This window comes from Nipponia nippon, unplaced genomic scaffold, assembly GCF_047370975.1.
Source record: "Nipponia nippon isolate SJK-2023a ecotype South Korea unplaced genomic scaffold, ASM4737097v1 scaffold_5, whole genome shotgun sequence".
In the NCBI taxonomy this organism is placed as follows: Eukaryota; Metazoa; Chordata; class Aves; order Pelecaniformes; family Threskiornithidae; genus Nipponia; species Nipponia nippon.
The window spans coordinates 10,346,532-10,368,491 of NW_028262369.1; the positions used below are offsets into that span (position 1 = coordinate 10,346,532).

The window sequence follows — 21,960 nt, forward strand, 5'->3', positions numbered from 1 at the left end:
GAAAAGCACTGTCTGTCCTAGGCTAGCCTTCCTCAGTAGGGTGTTAGTTGCGTTAAGGATACATTTTTATCCACTGGTCTCCCCTACGCCCCACTGCATCCCCGTGCACAGAAATAGGATGCAGGAGCCTGACTCTGAAGTTCTTCTTTTCCTGCCTACACAATGACTTATTCCTGTGCTTGAAGCTTCAGAACAAATCCTGGATTGAGGACCTTAGATCCTGCCGTGCAGTGGCCTGTGCTCCTGCCGCAGAGCCGAGGCTGTAAGTTTTGTAAAGAAGCCTTTATAAAACAAAACGTTGCAGAAATTCCACACCAGTGGTAAGGTTTACTCTGAGCCATTGCAAAATAGTTACTTACAAGAAAAATTGCAATGTCTGAGGACTTGAAGCCAAATTTTGTATTTCAAACAGTTGTAGCCTTTCATCTGCAGGCAGAAGACCCTTTCGAAGAGCAAACCCTGTAATGACCCAATTTATCTTTACGTGCTTGTGGCTTTGTTTTTTTTACGGATCTCATCACCTCTGTATCTATTGACCTCAAATTTCTGCGTAAAACCTGAAGGTAATGGAAACCGAACAGAGCTGTACGTGAAGCACCACGTCAAACTTTCAGCATTCACTGCTGTAGCGGCAAAGAATTTCTCAAATGGACGAGCTACTTCCAGAATTTTGAACCTTGATCGAAGCAAGGCACTAATTCCAGGCAGACGCTCTGGGCCGACGTGAATCGGAACCACCGAGGCAGGGATACGAGCGAGGACGGGGCCGGCGGCGCGGTCGGGGCAGCGGGGAAGGCCCGGGGCGGCGCGGCTGCCGCTTCTCCTCAGCCGCGCGCCTCCCGCCCAGCGCGCTCTGCGCACGCGCAGCCCGGGTGACAGGGCGGGGCCAAGCACGTGCGCGCCGCAAGGAGCCGGCGCGGGCCCCTCCCTGGGGGAGCTGCCCGCCCTCCCGCCGCCGCCGCCGCCGCTGGTGACCGGAGCGGGGAGGAAGGCGGAGCACGGACGGGCCGCCGCCGCCGCCATCCTGCCCCGGTCCCGTTTGAAAGCAGCGCCCTGCGGGGCGGCCCGTGCCGCGCCGCGGCCCCGCCCACCCTGCGATTGGCGAGAGAAAGGGAGGGAGCGGGTGCGCGCCAGGCCCCGGCGTGTCGCAGCGAAGCTGTCCGGCCGGCCCCCGCTGCCGCGGCGCCGCGCGTTCCGCCCTGAGCGTGTGTGCGGGCCCCGGAGGGGAGCCGAGCCGAGCCGGGCGGGTTGCGTGCTGCCGGCGCCGCCGCTGCCATGGAGAGGGGAGGCGGCGGCAGCGGGAGGGGGTGACTCCGCGCCCCTGCCCCCGATGAGACTGTGGCTGGGCTGGCTGGGCTGCTACGCGCTGTTCCTGTGGGCGCTGAGGAGGAGGATGTGGTCTGGCCCTGCCAGGTACCTGAGGAGCCCTTTATCCAGGTCCCTCTACGTGAACATGATGGGCAGCCACAGCCAGCCAGCCCCGGGCGCCAGGGAGAGCCACCAGGTACGGCCCGGCAGGCAGCCGCCCCTCCCCGCCCCCAGCCCCCTGCCCTCCCCGTGCCCGGCGGGGCCGGGCTGCCGGGGCTCCCCGGCGGGCACAGGGGCCTCCTGCCCGCCCTCCTGCCCTCCCTCCCTCCCGGGCGTGTGGGAAAGCCGAGGAGAGCGGGCGCGGGGGGGGGTCCTCCTCCGCCGGGGCGCCCTGAGGTACCGGCCGCCGCGGGAGGGGAGCGGGGGAGCGGGGCACCCTGTGCGGGCTGAGGGGGGCACCGGGGCGGGCAGCGCCAGACAAAGAGCGGGAACGGCTCGGTCCTCCCGCTGAGAAAGTTGACGTGTGCCCTCCGTGTGCAGTCGTCCGGGAGCCTGCCGGGGGGGCGAGGCGAGGTACCGGGGCTGAGGAGCCGTCCTCGGGGCTGGGTGCCGGCGGAGCCCGCCGGGGGCTCGGGCGGTCGCCGCGGGAGGGGGGTAACGGCGGGCCGGGAGCCGGCGCGGTGTCCCGAGGCTGGGCTTGGGTGTCCGGGCCGCTCCCGAGGGCGCGAAACCTTCCTCCGGCGTTTTCCTGGTGAGCTCCGTGAGTAAACACCACTTGAATGAAGTTTGCAGGTGGTGGTGGATGGGGTGGGTTTGTAATCGCAGAGGTGCTTGGGTTAACGCTGGTGTATCTAGAGGAAAACAGATAAAAGTGAGCAGCTGGGAGGGAAACCGCAAAGCTCGCAGAGGCCTTGGAACGGTAGTAGATGGCAAAGTAGACGTGAGTCTGCAATGTGATACGAGCGCAATAAAAGGTTAGTGCTGTGTTCGGGCAGTATAGGCATGTGGATCAGTACTCCGTGGAGAAGTGGGGGACTATAGCCTTGCTATACAGTGGCTATGTGATATGATTGCATTTGGAATATGTTCAGATCTGCACTACGTTTTACCAAAATGCTACTGAAGATCTGAGAGGAGTTCAGAAGGGCTGATAGAAACTCTTAGTGCTGAGGGAAGATGCTGACTTATTCTAAGTAAAATATACAGAGCCGAGCTAATGAAGAAGATGTAGCATAAATACTTGAGGACTGCTGTACAAAGGAAGAACATAATTATGCATCATAATTCTTCAAGCAGATCCATTACTGGAGTGCTCTGAGTGGGCACTGACACCCAGAATTTTGCTGCTGAGTGAATGTATTACTGGGTTTTAATGAGTATGGTCTGCTGTTTGGATCATTCAGTACATAAGTAGGATGACAAAGAGAAGCAGAATTTAGATTCACAGAAAGCACTTCCTTCTGGCGAACAAAGAAAATCTGAAAGTCTTTTGTGGTCTTAAAACTGTACTAGAAAGACAAGTCAACCAAGGAAGTGTGTTATGGAGATAATTATGTCTTTCACAGGTAGATGATCTGCAGTAGATACTCTCCATTTCTAACTTATCGGATCTGTATTTTAAACATAAAGTGTTGATTATTTAGTAAGTTTAGTAAGATTTATGATCACTGAGTTTGTGGGTTTACTCATATGTGAGGACTGCATCTTGAGGTGCCAGGTGCTTTCACTCTCTGCAGTTTTACTGATTTCATTAGTTTTACATAAGTTAGCTAAAAGAATATTTTCTTCCTTTCAGTAATAGTAGGCAAAAGTTGTCAATAATAATGATTTGTATTGTAAGAAAGGTCTTAACATATTTTTTCAGATTTTTGTGCTGTAGCTTTTCTACTGTTGTGCTATAAGAGATTGATACACTTTCTGTCATTAAACTAGTGGCCTGAAAAGGGCTCTTCATACATTGTACGTGGAGGAAAACAAAACCAGTTTCTGTTCTGAGGAATTAGTTCCAGAATTAAGCTGTCTTTCACCACTTCTGTTATTTGAAATTTGGATTGGGTTTATCCTGTGTTACTTTTTTTTTTACTTGTTATAGTTTGCTATTATTTCTATTATTCATTAGCATTATATAGGTAGTTGCCAATAACCTTATTGGCAAGATTAACCAGGAAGAAGAAATTAGAGGAGATCTGTGAACAGCGCCTAATTTCTGGGAACAAGCTCCACTTCTCGTAGTTGTCATCATCATCGTCTTGCCAATGGTTGTGTCAGTATATATCAATATTTAGAAGTCTCAAAGAAAAGAATTGTAGGACTGTTGGTTTCCATGGTCAGATCCTGGAACTGCAGGTGACAGATCAGTGCAGAACCAAGGTTTATGAGCTTAGGTATGGCACATATGTGGTCATATTGCTTATGGAACAAAACCTGTGTTTCTTTAAAGCTTTGATAGTTGGATATGTTTTCTTCTGGATTGAAAATGGCAGCACAAGGCAGATCATCTGAGCCACTCCAAACCTGTCCAGTGTAGCTGGGCAGCAGCCTCATCAATGATGCTGATGCATATCCCCACCAGCTTCTCAGCTCCGTGGGATTGTTCGCTTCTGCCAGGCTCTTGAAATTGGCTTCTGAAGATGGATGGACAAAGTACTCAGGCTGCTGCTTTAGTGGGTTTTCAGTCTCTGGGATCCCCTTGCCAGGCTCCATCATGTGGTACAGACTTCCTCAAAATCTGGTTTTTAGAGGAAAGGGTCACTTACTTGTGCTACCTACAAGTGTGTTTGAAAGTACAGTTGAGAGCCTGATTTTGCCAGAAATGTATCTGTTACGCAAGTGGTTTTCAAAGTAAACCTAAGCAAGCATATGTTCACTCCTTGGCTGAAGGGTCTTGTCATCCCTTCCTAGTTTGGGTCAGTGTTCAATGGAGCCCCTGTTTATGAATCTGGCGTAATGATCTTGGTGCAGCTGTCTACTCCCCTCTGCTTGCTGGCACTATTATTGTGAAGCAGCAGGACACTGGAATAAGAATCCTGTCCCATTATTATTTGTATTACAGTAGTGACTGGAAGTCCCATTGTGCTGAACACTGTAAACATGCGTTAAGTGACTCTTCCTCTCCCAAGAAGGTACAACAAATGTGAAGGGATCAGGATACGAGCATATGTTTTGCACAGTATGGCTATAGGCACACTCTTAGCTGTTAAATCATTGGGGGAGTTACCCCAGCTGACCGTTTGCTGTCCTTCTACATGCATTTTTACAAGATTCTGTTAAAACTCCCCATTTCTCTTTAAGATACTTGAACTCCCTATCTGCACAATAAACACATGCAGCCAGATTAGGGAACATTATTGCAAGATCTAAGGGGGAGATAAGACAGTGTTAGCTGTAGGGAATAATTCTTGATATTAGAAAACAGACACAATGGCATTAGAGATTCTATGAGAAGGGCTGACAATAACTCTGCATAAGCGTAGGAGAGTGAAAAATAGCGACGTTCTTAATTAAAATTACATTTAAAACTTTTTTTTGTAACTTCTGCATATTCAGTGGAGGGATTTTTTTTAGCTTGGCATTGCAACCTAGCAATGAGCAACCTTTTGAATTTTAGTATCAGTGCTGACATTCCAGAATGCTGCAGCGTTAGAGGCATTTGCTGGAGGTGCAGAAGGTGGCCATGAGGGTCCTAAAATTTCAGAATTTCTATAGGTTTGCCTTGTTTTGCACAAGTTTTTTGAATTTAAAATAATGTAAAGCAGGTGTTAAAGGAGTTTAGATATGCCTTACATGGGGATAGTAAAGTATTAGGATATTGTATGTTTTATTACTTCTCCAGCTAGATTTAATATCAAAAGGTAGCATCCTTTTTCTTCACAATTAATTGAACAATAGCTTGCATATCAGAGTTAGTTTAGTTTGTACAGGAGTAGTTGTTACCAGGTAACACAAGGAATCATTGGCCCATTTTAGCTTGGGCTTTGTATTTTACCAATATATAAGTGTAGAACTGCCTTTCGGCTGATACTGACGACTTCCTAGATATGGGAACCTGCTCCTTTGTTAAGTAGAGATGCTGGGAGGCAGCTTCATAGACATAAGTGTTTCGAAAGACTTGCGGACCTGCTTGTTGGTACTGGTAAGTGAAGAAACATAGTCCAGCAATGCTATCAGACAGACAAGCTGTTGTCTAAAGTATTAATTGGATTCTTTATCTGCTTTCCTGGAAACATATTGCAAATGCACTTGCTGATTTCTTTTCAGAGGATGCCTAGGGAAAAGTTGAGAATGAGTTGGAAGATAGAAAACAATCTTATCCCACTTCATACTATTTTATCAGCATGGTGCTATTCCATAGAGGACCTGTGTTTGCTTTCTAGGGAAGTTACTTTGTAAAATTCTTCAAAGTACAGGGTAATGATTAAGACAAAAAAATAAAAGCATTGTTTCTTAGCAAGTAATCAGTCCTCAGTTGATTACAATTCAAATCCAAGTTAAATTAATCCTGAAGCTTGTTGAAAAGTCTGTAGGAAAAACTAAATTTTTATATTTATGGAAATGGATACTAGCCTTCTGTGTGTTCAATTTTTTTTTTTTACTACTTCTGGTTTTATATTGCTGAACTTTTTAATGATCCTTTATCTCTTTCTCTAGTGGTATGTCTGCAACACAGAACAGTTGTCTGAATCCCTTCAGCCTATTTTTGTCCAGAGTTACCTTGACCAAGGAACACAGATCTTCTTAAACAACAGCATTGAGAAATCAGGCTGGCTGTTTATCCAGCTCTATCACTCTTTTGTGTCCTCAATTTTTAGCCTCTTTATGTCTAGAACATCTATCAATGGGTAAGTGAAAAGTCAATCTTAGGTCAACTAAATACAGTTTGGATTTAGAGTTTTCAAGTGTTCAGCCCTACCCCTTGATCTGTCAGCTTTTCTTAAATTTGTAGTTTTCCCTTTGTCAGTCTAACAGATCTGAAATGCCCTACTGTGCTCTTCACACCCAGCCCTCTTAATTGAAGAACACCATTGTATTGTAGGGGGGGACAGAGGAGGTAATAGCAATTAATAAGAGATAGTCAGAGGACTCTAATTGTATTTTATAACCATTACTTGTATGTATTAATTTCCTTCTGAATAGGAGAGTGTTCCCTTTGTGTTAGACAATGTATCCCTCTTTCCTCTGCCTTCTTCCCCCCCTCCCCTTGCCCTTTACCTACTGCTATATCTGTATCAGTTACTGTTGTGATTGTCCTTGTTGTAGGTGGTTGTATCCAGTCATTTCTGTATTGCATCTAAAACTCTTTCTAGTAGAGAGTGTATGCATGCCCACTGCAAACCTAGGCAGATTTCTGAACAGTGCAGAAGTTGGCTGAGTGTTGTGTCAGGTAACATTAATGTGGAACAGAATTCTGTCCTTTTTCTTACTCTGTAAAACTTAATTTCGCCTCAAATTGTGTGTAAACTGTACTTGAACAGGTAAGTGCTGAGGTAGCATGTTTGACTGATGAAACACCAGGAAGGCAGGAAAAGAGACGTTTATAAAACAATATTCTCCTAGTATTATTGCATCAGTCTCTTCTGTGGCTGCAGGGGAATTTAGCTGTTTGTGGGTGCCTTAGTATTTTTTCAAAAAAAGTCAGTGCCTTTTTGTGCTCACGTCATCCCATTCAGACGTATGTTTAACAGCTTATCAGTTTTGACCTTATGAAAAATCCATTTTGTTACATTTACCTGATTCCTCCACCAACCCTGCCTCTGCACCTACTACATACTTCTGCACAGTCTCATATGAGGATAGTAGCTGTCTACTAAGGCTAGAAAAATAATATTTTTCCTTATTTTCTAACCAGATGACTTTATGAGCTTCCCTGTGGTGTTCTTAGTTACTTCTAGCTTAATATAAAGGTTCCTTTGGTCTCCTCCTCTTCCTTTCTCTTCCATTTTTTTTCAAAGGCTCTCCAGTGCTTTGAGTAATACCTCATAGTGCTGTTAGGAATAATAGCTATGAGCCAATTATACAGTGTGGACTGACACAAGTGTGCTCCAAGGGGGCTCTACTTAAATTGGCTGTATTCTGTTTATTTTTATACATTTAATATCCTGCTTTAGTTTCTTCCATGTGACTTTGTGTACTGTATCCTTTTTGTTTGTTTGTTTTTTAGTACAGTCAATCTTTCCTAGACCACCTCTTTTTCACATTTTTTTATTCTTTGATTCTTTTTATCTTTGTTTACCTTTTTTCCCCTTGAACATAAAAGATTTCTGTTCATTTTCTTTTAAGTTTAACCTGCTACCCAACATTAGTTTAAAGAACAATATTTATCTACCTTCAGTCTATTACTGACCAGTTCTTTTTCCTCTGCTTGTTCTCCTAACTCTTTCATCTTCTGAATTCTGCTATGACAGCTGAAATCTGTCACTGTGTAGTCTTCAAACAGTTACGGGCGAGTATGTCATTGACTTGATCCATAAGGAATCCAACTATCACCTCTACCCAGTTCCTTAATGAGTTGCCTATTTTCTGTTCCCCAGTTCTTCATGTTGAATGCAGGATCTGCAGATAGCAGCACAAACCGTTGTAATATACCATTAAAAAAAATCTCTTTTGCCACTCCAACAGTGTTACCCTCATCCTTTCTTTCTGTTCCCTGGCTTCCCTCCTAGTTCCACATCCTATTCCTCATTCATTGCGCATACTTCTGCGTCTGCAGCCATTTTATTTCCTCTGCTATTTCATCTTTTTTTTTTTTTAAGGTAGGTGGCAGAGATTCAAATCTGCAAATGTGACAAATAAGGTTCAGCCTTTATCTTTGCCTCTCTTTCTCTCTCTTTGCCTCTCTTTCTCTCCCCCCTTCTTTCTTTTTTTTTTTTTTAATGCAATCATTTTCTTGAGCTGCACCCCATGAGCTCTTCCTCACCTAATGAAATTCCTCCTGAAGTCTTAACTGCTGTAACTGCATGTGGCTATGTGTTTGATCTCTGACAAGTGCAAGGCAAGTTGAACTGGATTTAAAATTTATCTAAGCAGTGACCTTGTCTACTATTATGTGTGACTGCTGCCAAAGCACATTCTAAATTATTTCATTGTCCTTCCTGTTAAAGTTTGTACAAAATCGGTCATTTCTTGTTTTTACATTTCAGGCTGCTGGGAAGGGGCTCAATGTTTGTGTTTTCCCCAGAACAATTTCAAAGACTGCTTAAAATAAATCCTGAATGGAAATCCCACAGACTTCTCGATTTAGGGGCTGGGGATGGAGAAGTCACTAAAGTCATGAGTCCTCACTTTGAAGAAATCTATGCCACTGAATTGTCTGAAACTATGATATGGCAGCTTCAGAAGAAGAAATACAGGTATTGTTCTGAATACTTCCTACATCCTTTATGTCAGACAGCAAAGTAATCTATTTGTAATATTTCATGAATGTTCAGCATTTTCCGTCAATTCCTCTGTTGTTTGATGGTTATGGAAAAGGTTTACCTGTACAAAAGTAGGAAAACAAACACATCTGATGTTTCCTGTTACCAGTGCTTTTGTTATTCGGATGGTCCCTGTTATCAGTTAAGACAAAGTAGGCAACGACCATTTTGAAGTCTCTTCATAGCTTGAGTAAATTGCTTTAATCAAGGGGAGTCAGGAGGATGAAATTCAGATGAGCAGTCTAAGTGAAGAGTCCAAAATTGCAAGAGGAAGACACGGGTACTGCAGAGAAAGCAAACTGAATCCTTGGAAATAGGGATACCTCAATAATCTGTGTCTATCTAATCCCACAGTATAGACGACTGTGTAGAGATTCTTTTCTTCTTACTATGCTTAGCTCCTGCTGTTAAGATTGAATAATATTTAGTAACAAAAAACCTCAGCACTTTCAGAACTTTGTTCGTGCACTCGTCACAGCTCCTGGAGGTTCTTGCAGGCCACAGATCCAGTCTTGTTGGGTAATGGTCAGTATTTCAGGCACTATATCCTTGACTTCAATCCAAAGATGGAAGGAACTGTGGATTTCTTTTCTTCACCTGTCTTTGAGTGGAAACATAACACCTACTTTGCAATCTGAGTTTGCACACTGGTAAATCAGAGTGGATAAAATGCAGCAAGCCATTAGTCACGTTTCAGCTTTGTTCCTTGAGAAGTATCTTCAGTTTTATTCTAGGACAACACAGTTTTTTAATACCTGGAGTTTGGGTTTTTGTCTCCTTTATTGCCAGATGATTATAAGGCAATATAAAGGTTCGTATGGCTGGGTATATAGCCATGCCCATTTTTGATTTGCTTTTCCAAAAGACCAGAAGGATCATGTCTGTCTTTTCATTGCCTAGGTGGCTGACCTTACCTGCACTATCAGCACATCCATAGGGAATTTTTGTCTTCAGTGGTTCTCTCTGAACTCAGCTTGTGTTTGTTTAACAGACTGTATCTCTTTCTCTTTCCCTTTGTAGGGTGCTTGGTATAAATGAATGGCAAAACACAGGATTTCAGTATGATGTTATCAGCTGTTTGAATTTGCTGGATCGCTGTGATCAACCACTGACTGTATTAAAAGATATTAGAAGTGTACTGGAGCCAACTAGAGGCAGAGTCATTCTAGCATTAGTTCTGCCATTTCATCCATATGTGGAAAATGGTAAGTACATAGATTAATAGCTATTTAGGCAGCTAAAGAAAACATCTGTAAGTTATAGCATTCCAAATTAAATGTTTACTAAATAATTGGCATGTTTGTATTTGATTTTTACAAATAACTTGGACAGTGCATGTTCAGAAGTATGAAATCATAGGTAAACAGGCGACACAATGTAAGCTGTTTTCTTAATTCCCCAACATATGTTGTTGGCACCAACAAAAAGCTCAACTATTGAAGTCACATATCCTGTTCTGCAGGTTGCCACATTTGAGCTGTGTTGGAGCAACATGGGAAAACTGATCTCTGATTAGGGCCCTCTGCTGCTGTCGTATAGGTAACCCCAGTTGTCTCTAGTGACCATTGAGCAAAACCATCACAACTGTCTGTAATGCTGAATAGAGCAGTTCAGGTCAAACTGTTTCAAGTATTCCAGATGAACCGCACCTAAAAAGTCATAGGGGGATAATGTTCACTTTCCAACATGAGCTCTCAAAGTAAAATATAGACACCCTACTAATACAAAGTATTAACCACTCTTTATATTTTATTAGTAACTGGAATAAAAAAGTAAAATTCAGTGCCAAAACTCCATTATAGTTATATAGTTACTATACTCCATATATATAGTTACTATATATATTATATAGTTACTATAACTCCATTATAGTGCCATTACTCCATACTAGTTGCATTTTAAAGAAATACAGGGGAGATTTTCAAATGAATCTGTCCTTATCAGTAGACTTCAGAAGAGACTAGAAACTTTTTTTTTATGTGCCTATGATTGTGGATTCACATGAAGGCACCCATAGAAGTGGTTTGAATTCCAGAAGGCTGGTGTTTGTCAGTCATCGTTTGGATACTGTCTGTCCTTGAGTATTAAGACTTGTCTATGGAAAGGCATGGATGCCCAGAAAATACAAAACTAATAACCGTAACAATCTGGCAATCACAAATGCATCAGACCGAATCTGTTTTCCTCTTCTTATATGCTAGTGGTATTTTTGCTGGGGGGGGAGGTTGTTCTGAGTGTAAAAAAATAAAGCCATCAGATGAAGAATTGCTTAAAATACAGTGTTTGAGCATATAATTTTGTAACTATTCTGAAAAGTAGTGTGTCTTAAGTGAGGTGGGGGATTGACTTATGCATGTGTACAGTAATTCAAGCATATTTGGTTACAACTTAGAGTTCCTATAATGTGGAACAATATGGCTTCCTCTGTTAAAAATTCTTTAAAATTCCAAATAACAGCAGTGTCTTTCTAGTCTTTCATTGGCATATTAGAAGCAGAAATCGAGAAATTATTTGGGTGGCTTCTTTGACTGTGTGCCTTCAAAACTATGTGCCACTGTGTTTTGCAATCGCTATTGCACCCAGCGTCTACTCTTCTGCGTGTTGTTGGGTAACCACATGACAGACCACATGCAACTTCCTGGCTCAACAGGAGGTAGATAAATTAAGGCAGAAACTACTCTAAGTCCGCTTATATCCTTCATCATTAATCTCCTGCAGTATACTGGAAGAAGAGAAAATTTATAAATCACAAGGGACTGGAAACCTGTTCTGTGATTGTTGAACTCTGTCATTCCTTCTTGTTGAAAGTTGAAATCTGTTGTAAGATGTCTTATAAACCAAACTCATACTTTTGTCTGTGGTGATGACTTGTAGCAGATTAGTCACTTTGCTTAAGGCAAAGTTTTGTTTCCTTAATATGTTCTGAAACTTAAAAACGTATTCAGTTTGTCTGTTTACCACTGTCATGGATATGGGCCCATATAAACTTCTTTAGACAATGCAAGTTAGCACACACAAAAGTTACTGTCATTCCACTGAAGCTTTCCCACTTAAGATCTATTTAACTGTAGTCTAAAGAAATAGACAGTGAACTGCCAGGCTGTCTTTATGATGTACAAATGATTTTAGAATTTCAGTATTTTCATTCAGTGATGATGCATTTTAAAAAGCGTTAGATACATACATATGCTTTATATTTAACAAAAAATATACTTGGAACATTCAAAGAGGAGAACATTTTGTGGCACATGTAATTTCTTGTAGCAGCTAATTAAAAACAGATTGGACCCGCCTAGAGAAACTTTTGAATTTTAGAGGGGGGAACAAATGGAGAAGAGATGAGGCAGGTAAGGTGTTTGATCAGTATATAGAACAGTTTCTAGAAATGGAGAAATGGTTTTAATCAAAATGAGATATTTGGGGTTATTACACGTAATGTAATGGGAGGATAATTGTGGCAACTGTCTAGGTGAATAACATAAAACTTGCTTTAAGAGAACAAAGCAAGGTGGAGGAGGAGGAAAAATACATTTCTGTGCTTACTGTTTCTGGAATTACAGTGACACCTAGAGTCCAAAGTAGCTTAATCATAAATTCTTTCTGGGGCTTTTCAGAGTTTTATTTTCAGCATACAGAACAACAAGTAAGGCGCTTATTGCACATGTCTAAATTTGGCAGGTAAGCCGGATGAATCATAAGGTATTAGACTAGTCACATAAGAACATGTGTTACTATAACTTGATATTTTTAATAGGTATCTCATAGGGTCATATAAAAATCCTTTTTATTTCCTAATACAGGCATCATATTTACATAAAGGCATTATTAGATAATATAATGACTAGACTGGTTTAAGCTTCTCTAAAATAAAAATGTCAGAGACACCATACTTGAGAAGTAGTAAACACTAGCAGCCTGGGATTGTGATATTTTCTTGTTGAACAAATTAATGTGATTGATTGACGGAGATAAGAAGACAATGGTGTGTTTTCCATCTTCCTGAAATACTTGGTACTAAATTGAGCTGGAAGCCCAGTACTGTGCTAGATGGACCCTTGCTTTGTCTCAGTTGTCAGTTCTCATCTCACTGAAGTGAGAAATGCCGTTTCATTTGTTAAACAAAGCCTTGCTTTATTTAAATGATGATAAAAGATGCAGCTGTTCTTTAGTAGGGAGAATGCCTGATACTAACAGTTCTCTTGTAAAAGTGCTGATTTTGTAGATTGGCTAGATAGTAATGGCTAAAAAACAAAAAGTACTTTAAAAAAAAAAGCATACTACCTTGACTATCTGTGTTCATGCTTGTAGCCTTGTTGAACAGGCATGCAAAGGCAAAACTTGGTGCTCCAGGTAATCCTGACTTTGGATGGTAGGACTAGAAGATGGGGGTTGTCTCTCTAGCAAGTGAATTTTAATATTGCAGGAGCAACCTTCTCACTGTGACCACTACTTTCCTTTCCTAAATAGGCTAGGAAGAAGCTCCCATCCCAACTGAGCTTTACCATGATAGTATATGCATATATTTTCTGTTTTTTCTGCTTGCCTGTCTACAGAATACCTAGGTTCTGCTCTGTTCAAGCTGTTGTTAGGACGCAGTAACTGTTGATCTGTATATCTGTTACATCGATAACTATCACATTAACATACTACAACCAGAGTTTCACCTATGAAACGAGTTTATTTTCTGTTGCTGTCAATTATCATAGATCTTTCACAAATGCTCAGTTCATGTAAAAGGAATACATGTAAATTTATGTAAAAGGAATATGTAAATTTTTATGTAAAAAGAAAAAAGACATAGAATTAAATCTAAACTGAAAAAGGAACTTCTATGAAGCATTAGCAGTTATCTTACGATAGATGAAGTCTTTTGCCACAGTTCTTATTCTTGCAGAATGGAAAATGGAAGTAATATATAACATAGATGTAATGTACAACATAGATTTAATGTACAATGCACTTGGTTTTGGTGATCTGTTCAGAAAATACTCCTGAAGAACAGTGCCCTGCAAGGTTTTCTTCTTTCTTTTTAAAGCAAAGGAAGTCTGTGAAGAAGCTTAACTTCTTCATCTGCCCCTTTGCTTGCATGAGAAAAGTTGAACAAATCTGAACCACCGCACATGCTCATCTGTTCTGATAAACAGTGTCATCTTCCAAATCATCCTAGGGGAAAAATGTAGAAGTATTTCATTACTGATGTGAACTTTTTTTTTTTTAAGACAGACAGAATTTCCTTTTTGAGGCAAACTCCATTCCTTTACTGTTTCAGTAAACTCCTTTCTCCCCACTTATCCAGTTGCTTTTGTCCATGTGGCATCTACAGGATGCAAAACATATTTCTTTTCCTCTTGGCTTTTCCTAACCTCCAGGGAGCACAGAGGCAGTAAAACATACTCCTTATTTTCACTGCGTTCATATCTGACGCTCAAACCAAGGACCAGGTCATGTCAGACTTAAAGTCTTTAAAGGGGTAATTACAGAGGAAAACAATTGGGGCTCTGTGGAAATAAATGAAGTAAAAATGTATAGAGGAGAAGTGTTTGACTTTTGTTCTATGTTCCTTTCCGTTTCTCCTTGCAGCTCTGAAGTGGTGCAGTTCATGCTCAGAATAGGAAAGAATTTATACTGTTTCTCAAGAGAAGCACCATTTTTGATGCAGGATTTTGAAGCCATTTTCTTTCCTTGCAAATACATGTGATTTCTAAAGTTGTTTTTTTGTAACTTACATGGCATATGCAAAATTATTGTCATATGGTCACATGAGACTTGTTGGCATAAATTTGGAATGAAGAAATAAGTTGTGTGGCTTTACCCAGTGATGTTGAATGCTTAGTTTAGGCTCTGTAAGTTGAAGGAGGGGGAAATATCTGTAAGAATGTTGTAGAGCTTTTATAACAGTTTTGTTATGTTTCTGTCACCTAGCCACCCAGGGCTAAGGGAGCAAGAGGAACTACAATAGAAATATTTTTCAAAAATGAGCTCTTGATAGTTCTATGTGTTTTACCAAACAGTCCAGAACCACTTGTTGAGACCTCTTCTTGGCAAAACACAAATTTATGGAAGCTTCATTTTTAAATGTACATACATACATTCTATAAGGTATATACGGTCATATATAACTGTATGTGTATGGTCATTTAGAATGCTTTATAATGTTTTTGACTGTTGTGCAGAATACTTTCTTTAGACCTTTATTGATTTAAAAAAAAAAAAGAAAAGTCTATTTCCAGAGTAAATAGAAATGGTATACTCTTAAAAACTGTCAGTCCCTCTTTTTCCCCATAAATTTCAGTACCAATAGATAGATACTTACAGGCTGTTGGCAATGTTCAGCGTACCTCTGCTTTTGAAGTTCTTGGGCAATTGCTTGAAAAATTTTTTGTCCGCTACTGATTTTCTGCAAATTATTTAAAACATTTTAGGTCAGTGCTACATTTGAAAGTGGAGGAAACATCTTTTTCTGCCTTTTATAATTCTGATTTTTTCCCTATATATGTCTTTGGGAATGTTACTGAATAACACTTTAAGAACATACAGTTTGGCAGGCAGAAGAGTTTTAAATTACATTAATATTACATCTCTTAACATAGAGACCTTCTTTAATGGATATTTGAATGTATGGCTTCTGATTTTTATTCAAGGATACATGGTGACAGACGTTCTTAATAGACTTGTTTTAAATACATTAGGGCTTACCTGAATGCACCATTTAAACAACCAAAAAATTAATAGCAAAACCTGTTATTTTCAGAAGTTCAAACAAAATTTACTTAAAACCTAAAGGAAGCTCTGTATTAGAGATTGTCTTTACATAGATTGACTTTATCCTGTGTCCAATTTGTTAAAAGTAAATTAATTAACTATTTAGTTAAAATTGGTTAAATGTAAAATCATTAACTAGTTTTGTACAAATCTGAAGTGAAGCCTTAACAGCTCTGAATGTCTCTTTAACTGTATAATCAATTAATCACAAAAGTGATGCCAATTATACTTAAAAAAGACAGAGGGGAAAAAAAAAAAAAGCTGTGAATCATAGATACAGCAAACAAAGTGATAACATACACAGTCCTCTGCTCTTTGGTCTTCATTCCCACTTTTCCTTAGCAGCTTTGGTTTCAACTGGAGGGAGGGATAATAAAATAAAAAACGATTAAAACATAAGATGAGAAGCCAACTGCTAAGGTAGCAGAACAGTTAAAAGTGTTGCCCTTTTAGAGCACCAAGCAGTTTGTAGATAAACGTCTTTCATTAGATCAGCTCATACCGTTGGAAAAATCAGAGAAGTTTTCAAGCGTGTAAGGCCTTTTTCAGCTTCTGGTAGTAGATGTTGCAAGTATTTTTGCTTTGAGTACAGTGGGACCTGTCTGAAGCACTACCCAGTTCTCAAAAATAAACCAACGGCATCGCAGATAGCAGTTTTTTTCCCTGAAAAAGGCTTGATTAATTTTTCCCCCTATGCTACTTCACCTGGTTAAAAGAAAAACAAAAATCAAAAAGACCATCCTGTCTTTATGCTTGGACAGTGATCGCTACAGCAAAGAATGATTTTACCATATCATGCTATTTAGGACTGGGAAGTCCTCATTCTCCTGGCAGTGCCTCATTATTATGTAAAGATTCCAGTTGCAGCTTTGGGTGTTTGTTTTTAACTAAACACAAATTTTGTTCTAGATTTAAAAAAAAAAAACAAAACCAAACAAGTAGATATGTAATTTTTAACCAGGTGCATTCTAATGTGTTTGTTTCCTACAAGCATAAAACTTCTTCCAAGTTTCTGATATTTTTAAGTTTTAGCAAGGTCTCTCTTCTGTATATGTATGATGTATGAATAGAATTTCATTACACAAGTAAAGTCAGTCTGCAGTAACTTTACTGTGGCTCACAAATACTTTGACATTAAATTTAAATTATTTTACTTTTACTGGAAAATCATCCAGAGAGTTGGTGACTTTGCGATGGTAATTTCTAGTTTAGCTTTTTGAGTGTGCCTTGATAGATAATCTCCAACTTGCTGATTAATACTCTCAGGATAATTTTAACTTCAGAATACCTTTTCTTTTAAACACTTTACTGAAAAAAGAAAATGTGCTTGCTGTTGAGAGTACAGGTTTGTGTCACAGAAGAGTCTGCAGATGTGTGCAGCATATGAACTTCAACCAACCACCTCTTTAATCATAAAAGTTATGGAATCTAGGCATGTCCTTTTATTCTCCTTATGGAGATGTTAAAACTGCTTGGATTTACAAAATGAACAAAATCAGAAAAATCACTTTGAGCCTACCTTGTAGATTACAAAGAATGTGAATACAGTAGTGCTGTATAGAAACAGTAAGGATGAGGCGATGATCATGAAGATGAATTTTCCATTGCTGTGCTGCTTCTCTGCTCCTTTATTAAAAGTGAGTGTTAGAATAAAGGACAGTTCTGATTCACATAATTTTCTTAAGATTCTGCATTTCAGCCCCCTTCCTCTGAGGAATTAAAAAGCCTTATACCCATCAACATTCTCTGGTTCATTTTCAGTCTAAATTCCTTAGTAAGATCACTTTTCTTTTGTTTCCCTGAATGTTTGCAAGGGCAATGGAGACTTGTTATTTCTGATTATGAACCCTTCCTTTAGGGGCAGACAGAGAATAGAATCCAGTTTTCTGCTCTTGCAAAGGAATATCTGAATAAAGCTTACAGGCTTTTGTTCAGAAATGCAATTAGATAGAGGAAGGAAGGAATATAGGGCAAGTAATAATCTAGATAGGTTGTTGGTTTTTTTTTTTCTATTTTAGGCACGTAAAACTGAAATGTAGTTAATGAAGTCTCAACTTTCTTAACTAGAAGGCAAATGATACGAAGGTTCAGAACTAAAACTTCTTTCTCAAGTTGGCCCAGTGAATCCTCAGTTCTGAGACCCTGTACTCTGTTGCACGTATTTCCACTAAACGTCGGTTTCTCTACTTCTCATTTTTCTGTTGATACTTCCTTTCTGATAGCCATTAAAGTCTTCATGTAAGAGGATGTAGAGTAACACGAGTACAAAATTTTTCTTTTGTAGACTTCTAGAGTCATTTGCATCATATGACAGAACAATCTAATTAGCAAACAAGGTTAAGATGCTTATTTGTAGAATCCCTCCATGGTTTACTATTAATATTTTAATCTAGTCATACAACTCCTAGGGGTTTTGTTGGTATTGCCATCTTACATGCTGTTCTTGGAAGTGTAAATAAAGAGAGTATTTAGGAAAGTTAATTTCTTTCTTTTAAGATGCTTCATTAACAAGAAATGATCAACTGACCTGTTTTCGTTAGTACTGTTCCATCTCCTGTTTGTTTAGAACGGGGTGAACTTGAATCTGAATATGCTATTCCACAGATATAAACAGCATTGTCGTCTATGGTCAGATTATTGATCTGAAGTGAAAAGTTATTTTCTGATACTCGAAATACTTTGTACTTCTGATGATCTGTGCATTCAGGAGTACACAAATCCTCATGTTTATTAGTTAAAAAACGAAACCATAGAACTTGAAGTGGGAGTGAGCACCCAGAGGCAGAGAAAGCACATGTTAGGTGCACAGTGTTCATGGAGTAGTCAGCTTCCTGAAATCTGGGCTGCGTTACAGTGACTTGGCAGGTATCTGCAGCACCTGTTGAGAATAAACAATTGGTAATGTGAGGGACAGTTAAAAAAGCAAGGCACAACCTAAAAAGAAAATAAACTACTGGTTCATTTGAGAAAAGGTGGGAGGAAAGGAGCAAACCAACTGTGTTTCAAACTTGAAATTTTTAAGGTTATTTCCAGCAAACTGTTCTTTTAGATAATTCCTACAGCTTGCCCATGTGTTCATTTAACAGTTTTAGTTATGTGGTAATGTGCTTACCATTCTGTTTTTCTGAAAAAGTATAGAGAAGATTCATAATAGCTAAAATAATGTGAACGTCTCCTTTGGCCCTGGAGAAGACCAAAAGAATACTTTGTGTAGTTCCCTGCCTCAGATTTAGTCCTGAGTGTTTTGGGGACTTGGGGGGCAATGGGCGGGGGGTGGGGGGGAGGCGTGTGACATAGCTCTAGATGCTCAGTGGAGTAGTTCTGCAAGGGTTTCTCTCTCCTCCACTGTTCCTGATCTGAGTCAAGTGACACAGCCTGATGGCAGGCAGTGGAAATGTCGTAAATGGAGACGTTTATAATTTAGCAATTTCATAACATTGATTAGAATTCATAATAGTTCCTAGACATTCTTCTATTTCATCACATATATTGACTCTGGGTTTCTAAGGATAAGGCCACTGCCTGTTAGTTTTGACATTTAAAAACGTGCAGAGAAAACAGGAAGGTTAATCGGAGAAGAGAATTCTAATTAAGGAACTGAAATGTAAGGTTTAATATGACTGGTCTGGGAGATTTTTTTTTTAAGTCCTTGTTGACATCCATAATTTAAATACTGTTTTAGTATATTTAATTTTATTCAAATAAATTGCTTAGTTATTTAAACAATGGAATTGAGATTATTGCAGTGAAAATGAAGGCGGTAGCTTAACAGCACCCTTTACTTCCTAGAAAATAACAAATTAGAAGAAAAATAAACTGAAGTCTCTTAATCTGCTGCTGATAAACAATTTATAAGCCTGTCCACAGTGGACAATCAGCATTGTCCCTTCATCATTTTTCTCACTGAGTGTTTTATGGACCAAATCCAAGCAGATTTAGTGTCTGTGACTTCTACAGGAATAAAATGAAACTCTGCTTCTGTGTCAGATCAACATCAGAGCCGTTCTGTAGCAGCCACAGCAATCTGAAGATTGTAGTAATACAAGCTGTCGGTGTACTTGCACCCTGCGTGGTGAAAGGCAGTAGCTTGTGCTTCTGCAGTTGATCCCCTTCTCTTTTCCACCTTACTCTAGGGCTCTGGGTAGCCTTGCAGAGCAGAACTCCATGGCTTCAGTTCATGAAGATACTCTCTGCTGAACTTCCCAAACCCTCATCCGAAACAAGCACAGCTGCACTGAAACCATGGTGCTGCCGGAGCATTCTTTGCAGGGAAATGCAGTAGGATTTGACCCAGAAATCGTAGATTACAGGAGCATTTTAGACTTTTGGAAGAAAAAGCATTTGCTAACAGTTGTTGAATTTGGAAGTTGTATGAAGATAGCAGAAATTAGCTTGATTCTCAGCAAAACTTTTTACTGCTCTTATTTTGTAGCGATGTTGCAAATTATAACCACAACACTTTCAATCTTGTTTAACTGCCATTACATGGGAAAATATAAGAAGCTTAAAAAAAAAGTCTTACCAGTACTGTACAGAATCCAGTCAAATGCCAGCATTAGCACGTTTTTTAATTTGTTGAAAGATGCCATTTCTTGTATGTCTCTGGAAATGATTCTGCTTGAAGGAGGAGGAACTTAGGAAATCCTTGGAGTTGCAGAACACTCTGAATCACAAGATTTAGAACTTCCTGTTTAGAAGGGTGTTTACTATTGCATTTAGCAAACCGGTTAAAGGTACAGACCAAACCAGAAAACATTTGTTATTTGTGGATGACATTACTTGAAAAATGAGTGAAGAGGTTTAAATTTTGAACTTCTGACTGTGGTACCTATAATCCTTCAGATTATTTCATTGGATATAACAAATGACAACACATTTTCCAGCGTGCTACAAGTGCTCGGCTTCTTAAAGACTGCTTGGGGTCATATAAAATTACCGTATCAGCTAGTAGGTGGCCACTGGAAGAAGAAAGGTTCTGTAGCCATCCATTGTAATGTGATGGTCTACTGATGGAAGCTTCGCAGCAAATCATAATTTTCAACTTGCTGGCTCTATTTACTGTAATTACCTGAAGCCATCTTTGGCCAGACAGTGGGTATAAAGAAAGAATTCTGTAACGCTGGAAAAGATCTTCATTAAATAGTCTGTCCATGTCTGCTGAACACCAGCCTCACTAGTGGAAGTTACTTTTCAGCCACTCTTGGAACTGCTAGTTAAAAATGTACAAAAGATAACCTTAAGAAGGAGCTGCTTCTGAACAACAGGCAAAAACTTGAACTGATCTTGCAACAGCTCTACACATGGCTTGTCATCCTCCTATTTGGAGTGGAATGGAATATAGTCTGTGTAATATGCTTTCTGTAAGAAAATACAACAATAAAGTTTTCTTTATAACTTAAACAAAACTGTTTTGTTTTCTCAGTAGGTGGCAAGTGGGAAAAGCCCTCAGAAGTTTTGGAAATCAAAGGGCACACTTGGGAAGAACAGGTGAATAGCCTGCCAGAAGTTTTCAGTAAAGCTGGTTTTGCCATAGAGGCTTTCACCAGACTGCCATACCTATGTGAAGGTGATATGTATAATGACTACTATGTACTAGATGATGCTGTCTTCGTCCTCAAGCCAGTGTAAGCATGTATGAAGTAAATATCCAGAATCTAAGCCAAGAAGCAGCCTCTGAAAGAGGGTTTGATTTATGGTTACTTAAAGGGAGGGAATTCGGGGGTTGCCATGCTAAATAAATACCATGTAAGAAATTTAAAGGCCAAAATACTAATGTATTTCTTTGTAGTGCGATTAGGAAAAAAAGGTGGTTTTTTAAACAGACTCTTCAGTTGAGAATTTCTTTTTTACCAGCTCTTAAACCAACAATGCATTCTGCAATCCAGCAGTAATGGGGGATATTTTTTTATACTTACCTGCAACAGGGATCAGATCCAAACAAAAGCAATAGACCTAATAATGATGACACTGATACAATGTGAACTGTTGTTAAAGAAATCAAGTGAAATCTGGCAATAAAGTTATCCATTCAGTTCAAGCCTCGTTGAATATAAACTGTTGAAATGGATAATCTTCCATGCTACGTTACTTTCTCTCTTACTGTCATTCTTCACATGTTTTTAATCATGCTAATAAACTTTTTTTGAGATGACTTTTTGCATTAACTTTTGTGTTCATTTTTGTAACCATAGCCACACTTCTCTGCAGCAGCTGCTCTTTGTGTTGAGAATCGAGCTCTCAGTAGTAGCACAACCTTGCGTTTATTTAAACAGCATTTAAGTATTGTTTAAGGGGTAACAGTCCACAAAAAAATGTATCACTTTTGGTTGGGTTTCCTTCATGTTCCTCTCAAAGCCTCATAAATCCTCATTGCTTTTGCATATGCCATTTTCCAGCTAAAGGGGTTATGGTAGAACTTGCCAAAACTGCACTTCAAACTGATGGCTTTAATAACAAAGTTTCTAAGTGAGCTGTTCCC

At 39.9% G+C, this 21,960-nt stretch overlaps 2 protein-coding genes across 3 annotated transcripts; one reads left to right on the plus strand and one right to left on the minus strand.

Moving 5' to 3' along the window:
* Positions 1-961: 961 nt before the first annotated feature.
* On the plus strand, positions 962-21,633 carry METTL9 (methyltransferase 9, His-X-His N1(pi)-histidine). 2 transcript variants are annotated; one of them, XM_087733911.1, is made up of 5 exons: positions 962-1,504; positions 5,956-6,146; positions 8,445-8,654; positions 9,741-9,925; positions 20,908-21,633. In XM_087733911.1, the coding sequence occupies exons 1-5, from the start codon at positions 1,331-1,333 to the stop codon at positions 21,108-21,110; spliced, it is 963 nt and encodes a 320-aa protein (XP_087590037.1). In that variant the 5' UTR covers positions 962-1,330; the 3' UTR covers positions 21,111-21,633. The 2 variants fall into 2 exon arrangements, with proteins under 2 accessions (XP_087590037.1, XP_087590036.1); XM_087733910.1 differs by having other exon boundaries at positions 965-1,504; positions 20,905-21,633.
* Positions 13,379-20,835, minus strand: IGSF6 (immunoglobulin superfamily member 6). The gene is made up of 6 exons (XM_087733912.1): positions 20,005-20,835; positions 18,010-18,360; positions 17,002-17,108; positions 15,783-15,839; positions 15,034-15,117; positions 13,379-13,883 (listed from the first exon to the last, which is right to left on the minus strand). Exons 1-6 carry the CDS (start codon positions 20,069-20,071, stop codon positions 13,845-13,847), a joined length of 705 nt encoding a protein of 234 aa, XP_087590038.1. The 5' UTR covers positions 20,072-20,835; the 3' UTR covers positions 13,379-13,844.
* Positions 21,634-21,960: the final 327 nt, after the last annotated feature.

Bases quoted from the DNA above. Each gene is read 5' to 3' on its own strand.
- METTL9 (XM_087733910.1), top strand. From the start codon at position 1,331: ATGAGACTGTGGCTGGGCTGGCTGGGCTGCTACGCGCTGTTCCTGTGG. The intron at 1,505-5,955 runs GTACGGCCCGGC...CTCTTTCTCTAG, and splicing joins GCGCCAGGGAGAGCCACCAG to TGGTATGTCTGCAACACAGA. The intron at 8,655-9,740 runs GTATTGTTCTGA...TTCCCTTTGTAG, and splicing joins CTTCAGAAGAAGAAATACAG to GGTGCTTGGTATAAATGAAT.
- IGSF6 (XM_087733912.1), bottom strand. From the start codon at position 20,071: ATGGCATCTTTCAACAAATTAAAAAACGTGCTAATGCTGGCATTTGAC. The intron at 15,118-15,782 runs GTATGTTATCAC...AATAATTTGCAG, and splicing joins ACCAAAGAGCAGAGGACTGT to AAAATCAGTAGCGGACAAAA. The intron at 13,884-15,033 runs GTAAGTATCTAT...TTTTTCCCCTAG, and splicing joins CTGAACATTGCCAACAGCCT to GATGATTTGGAAGATGACAC.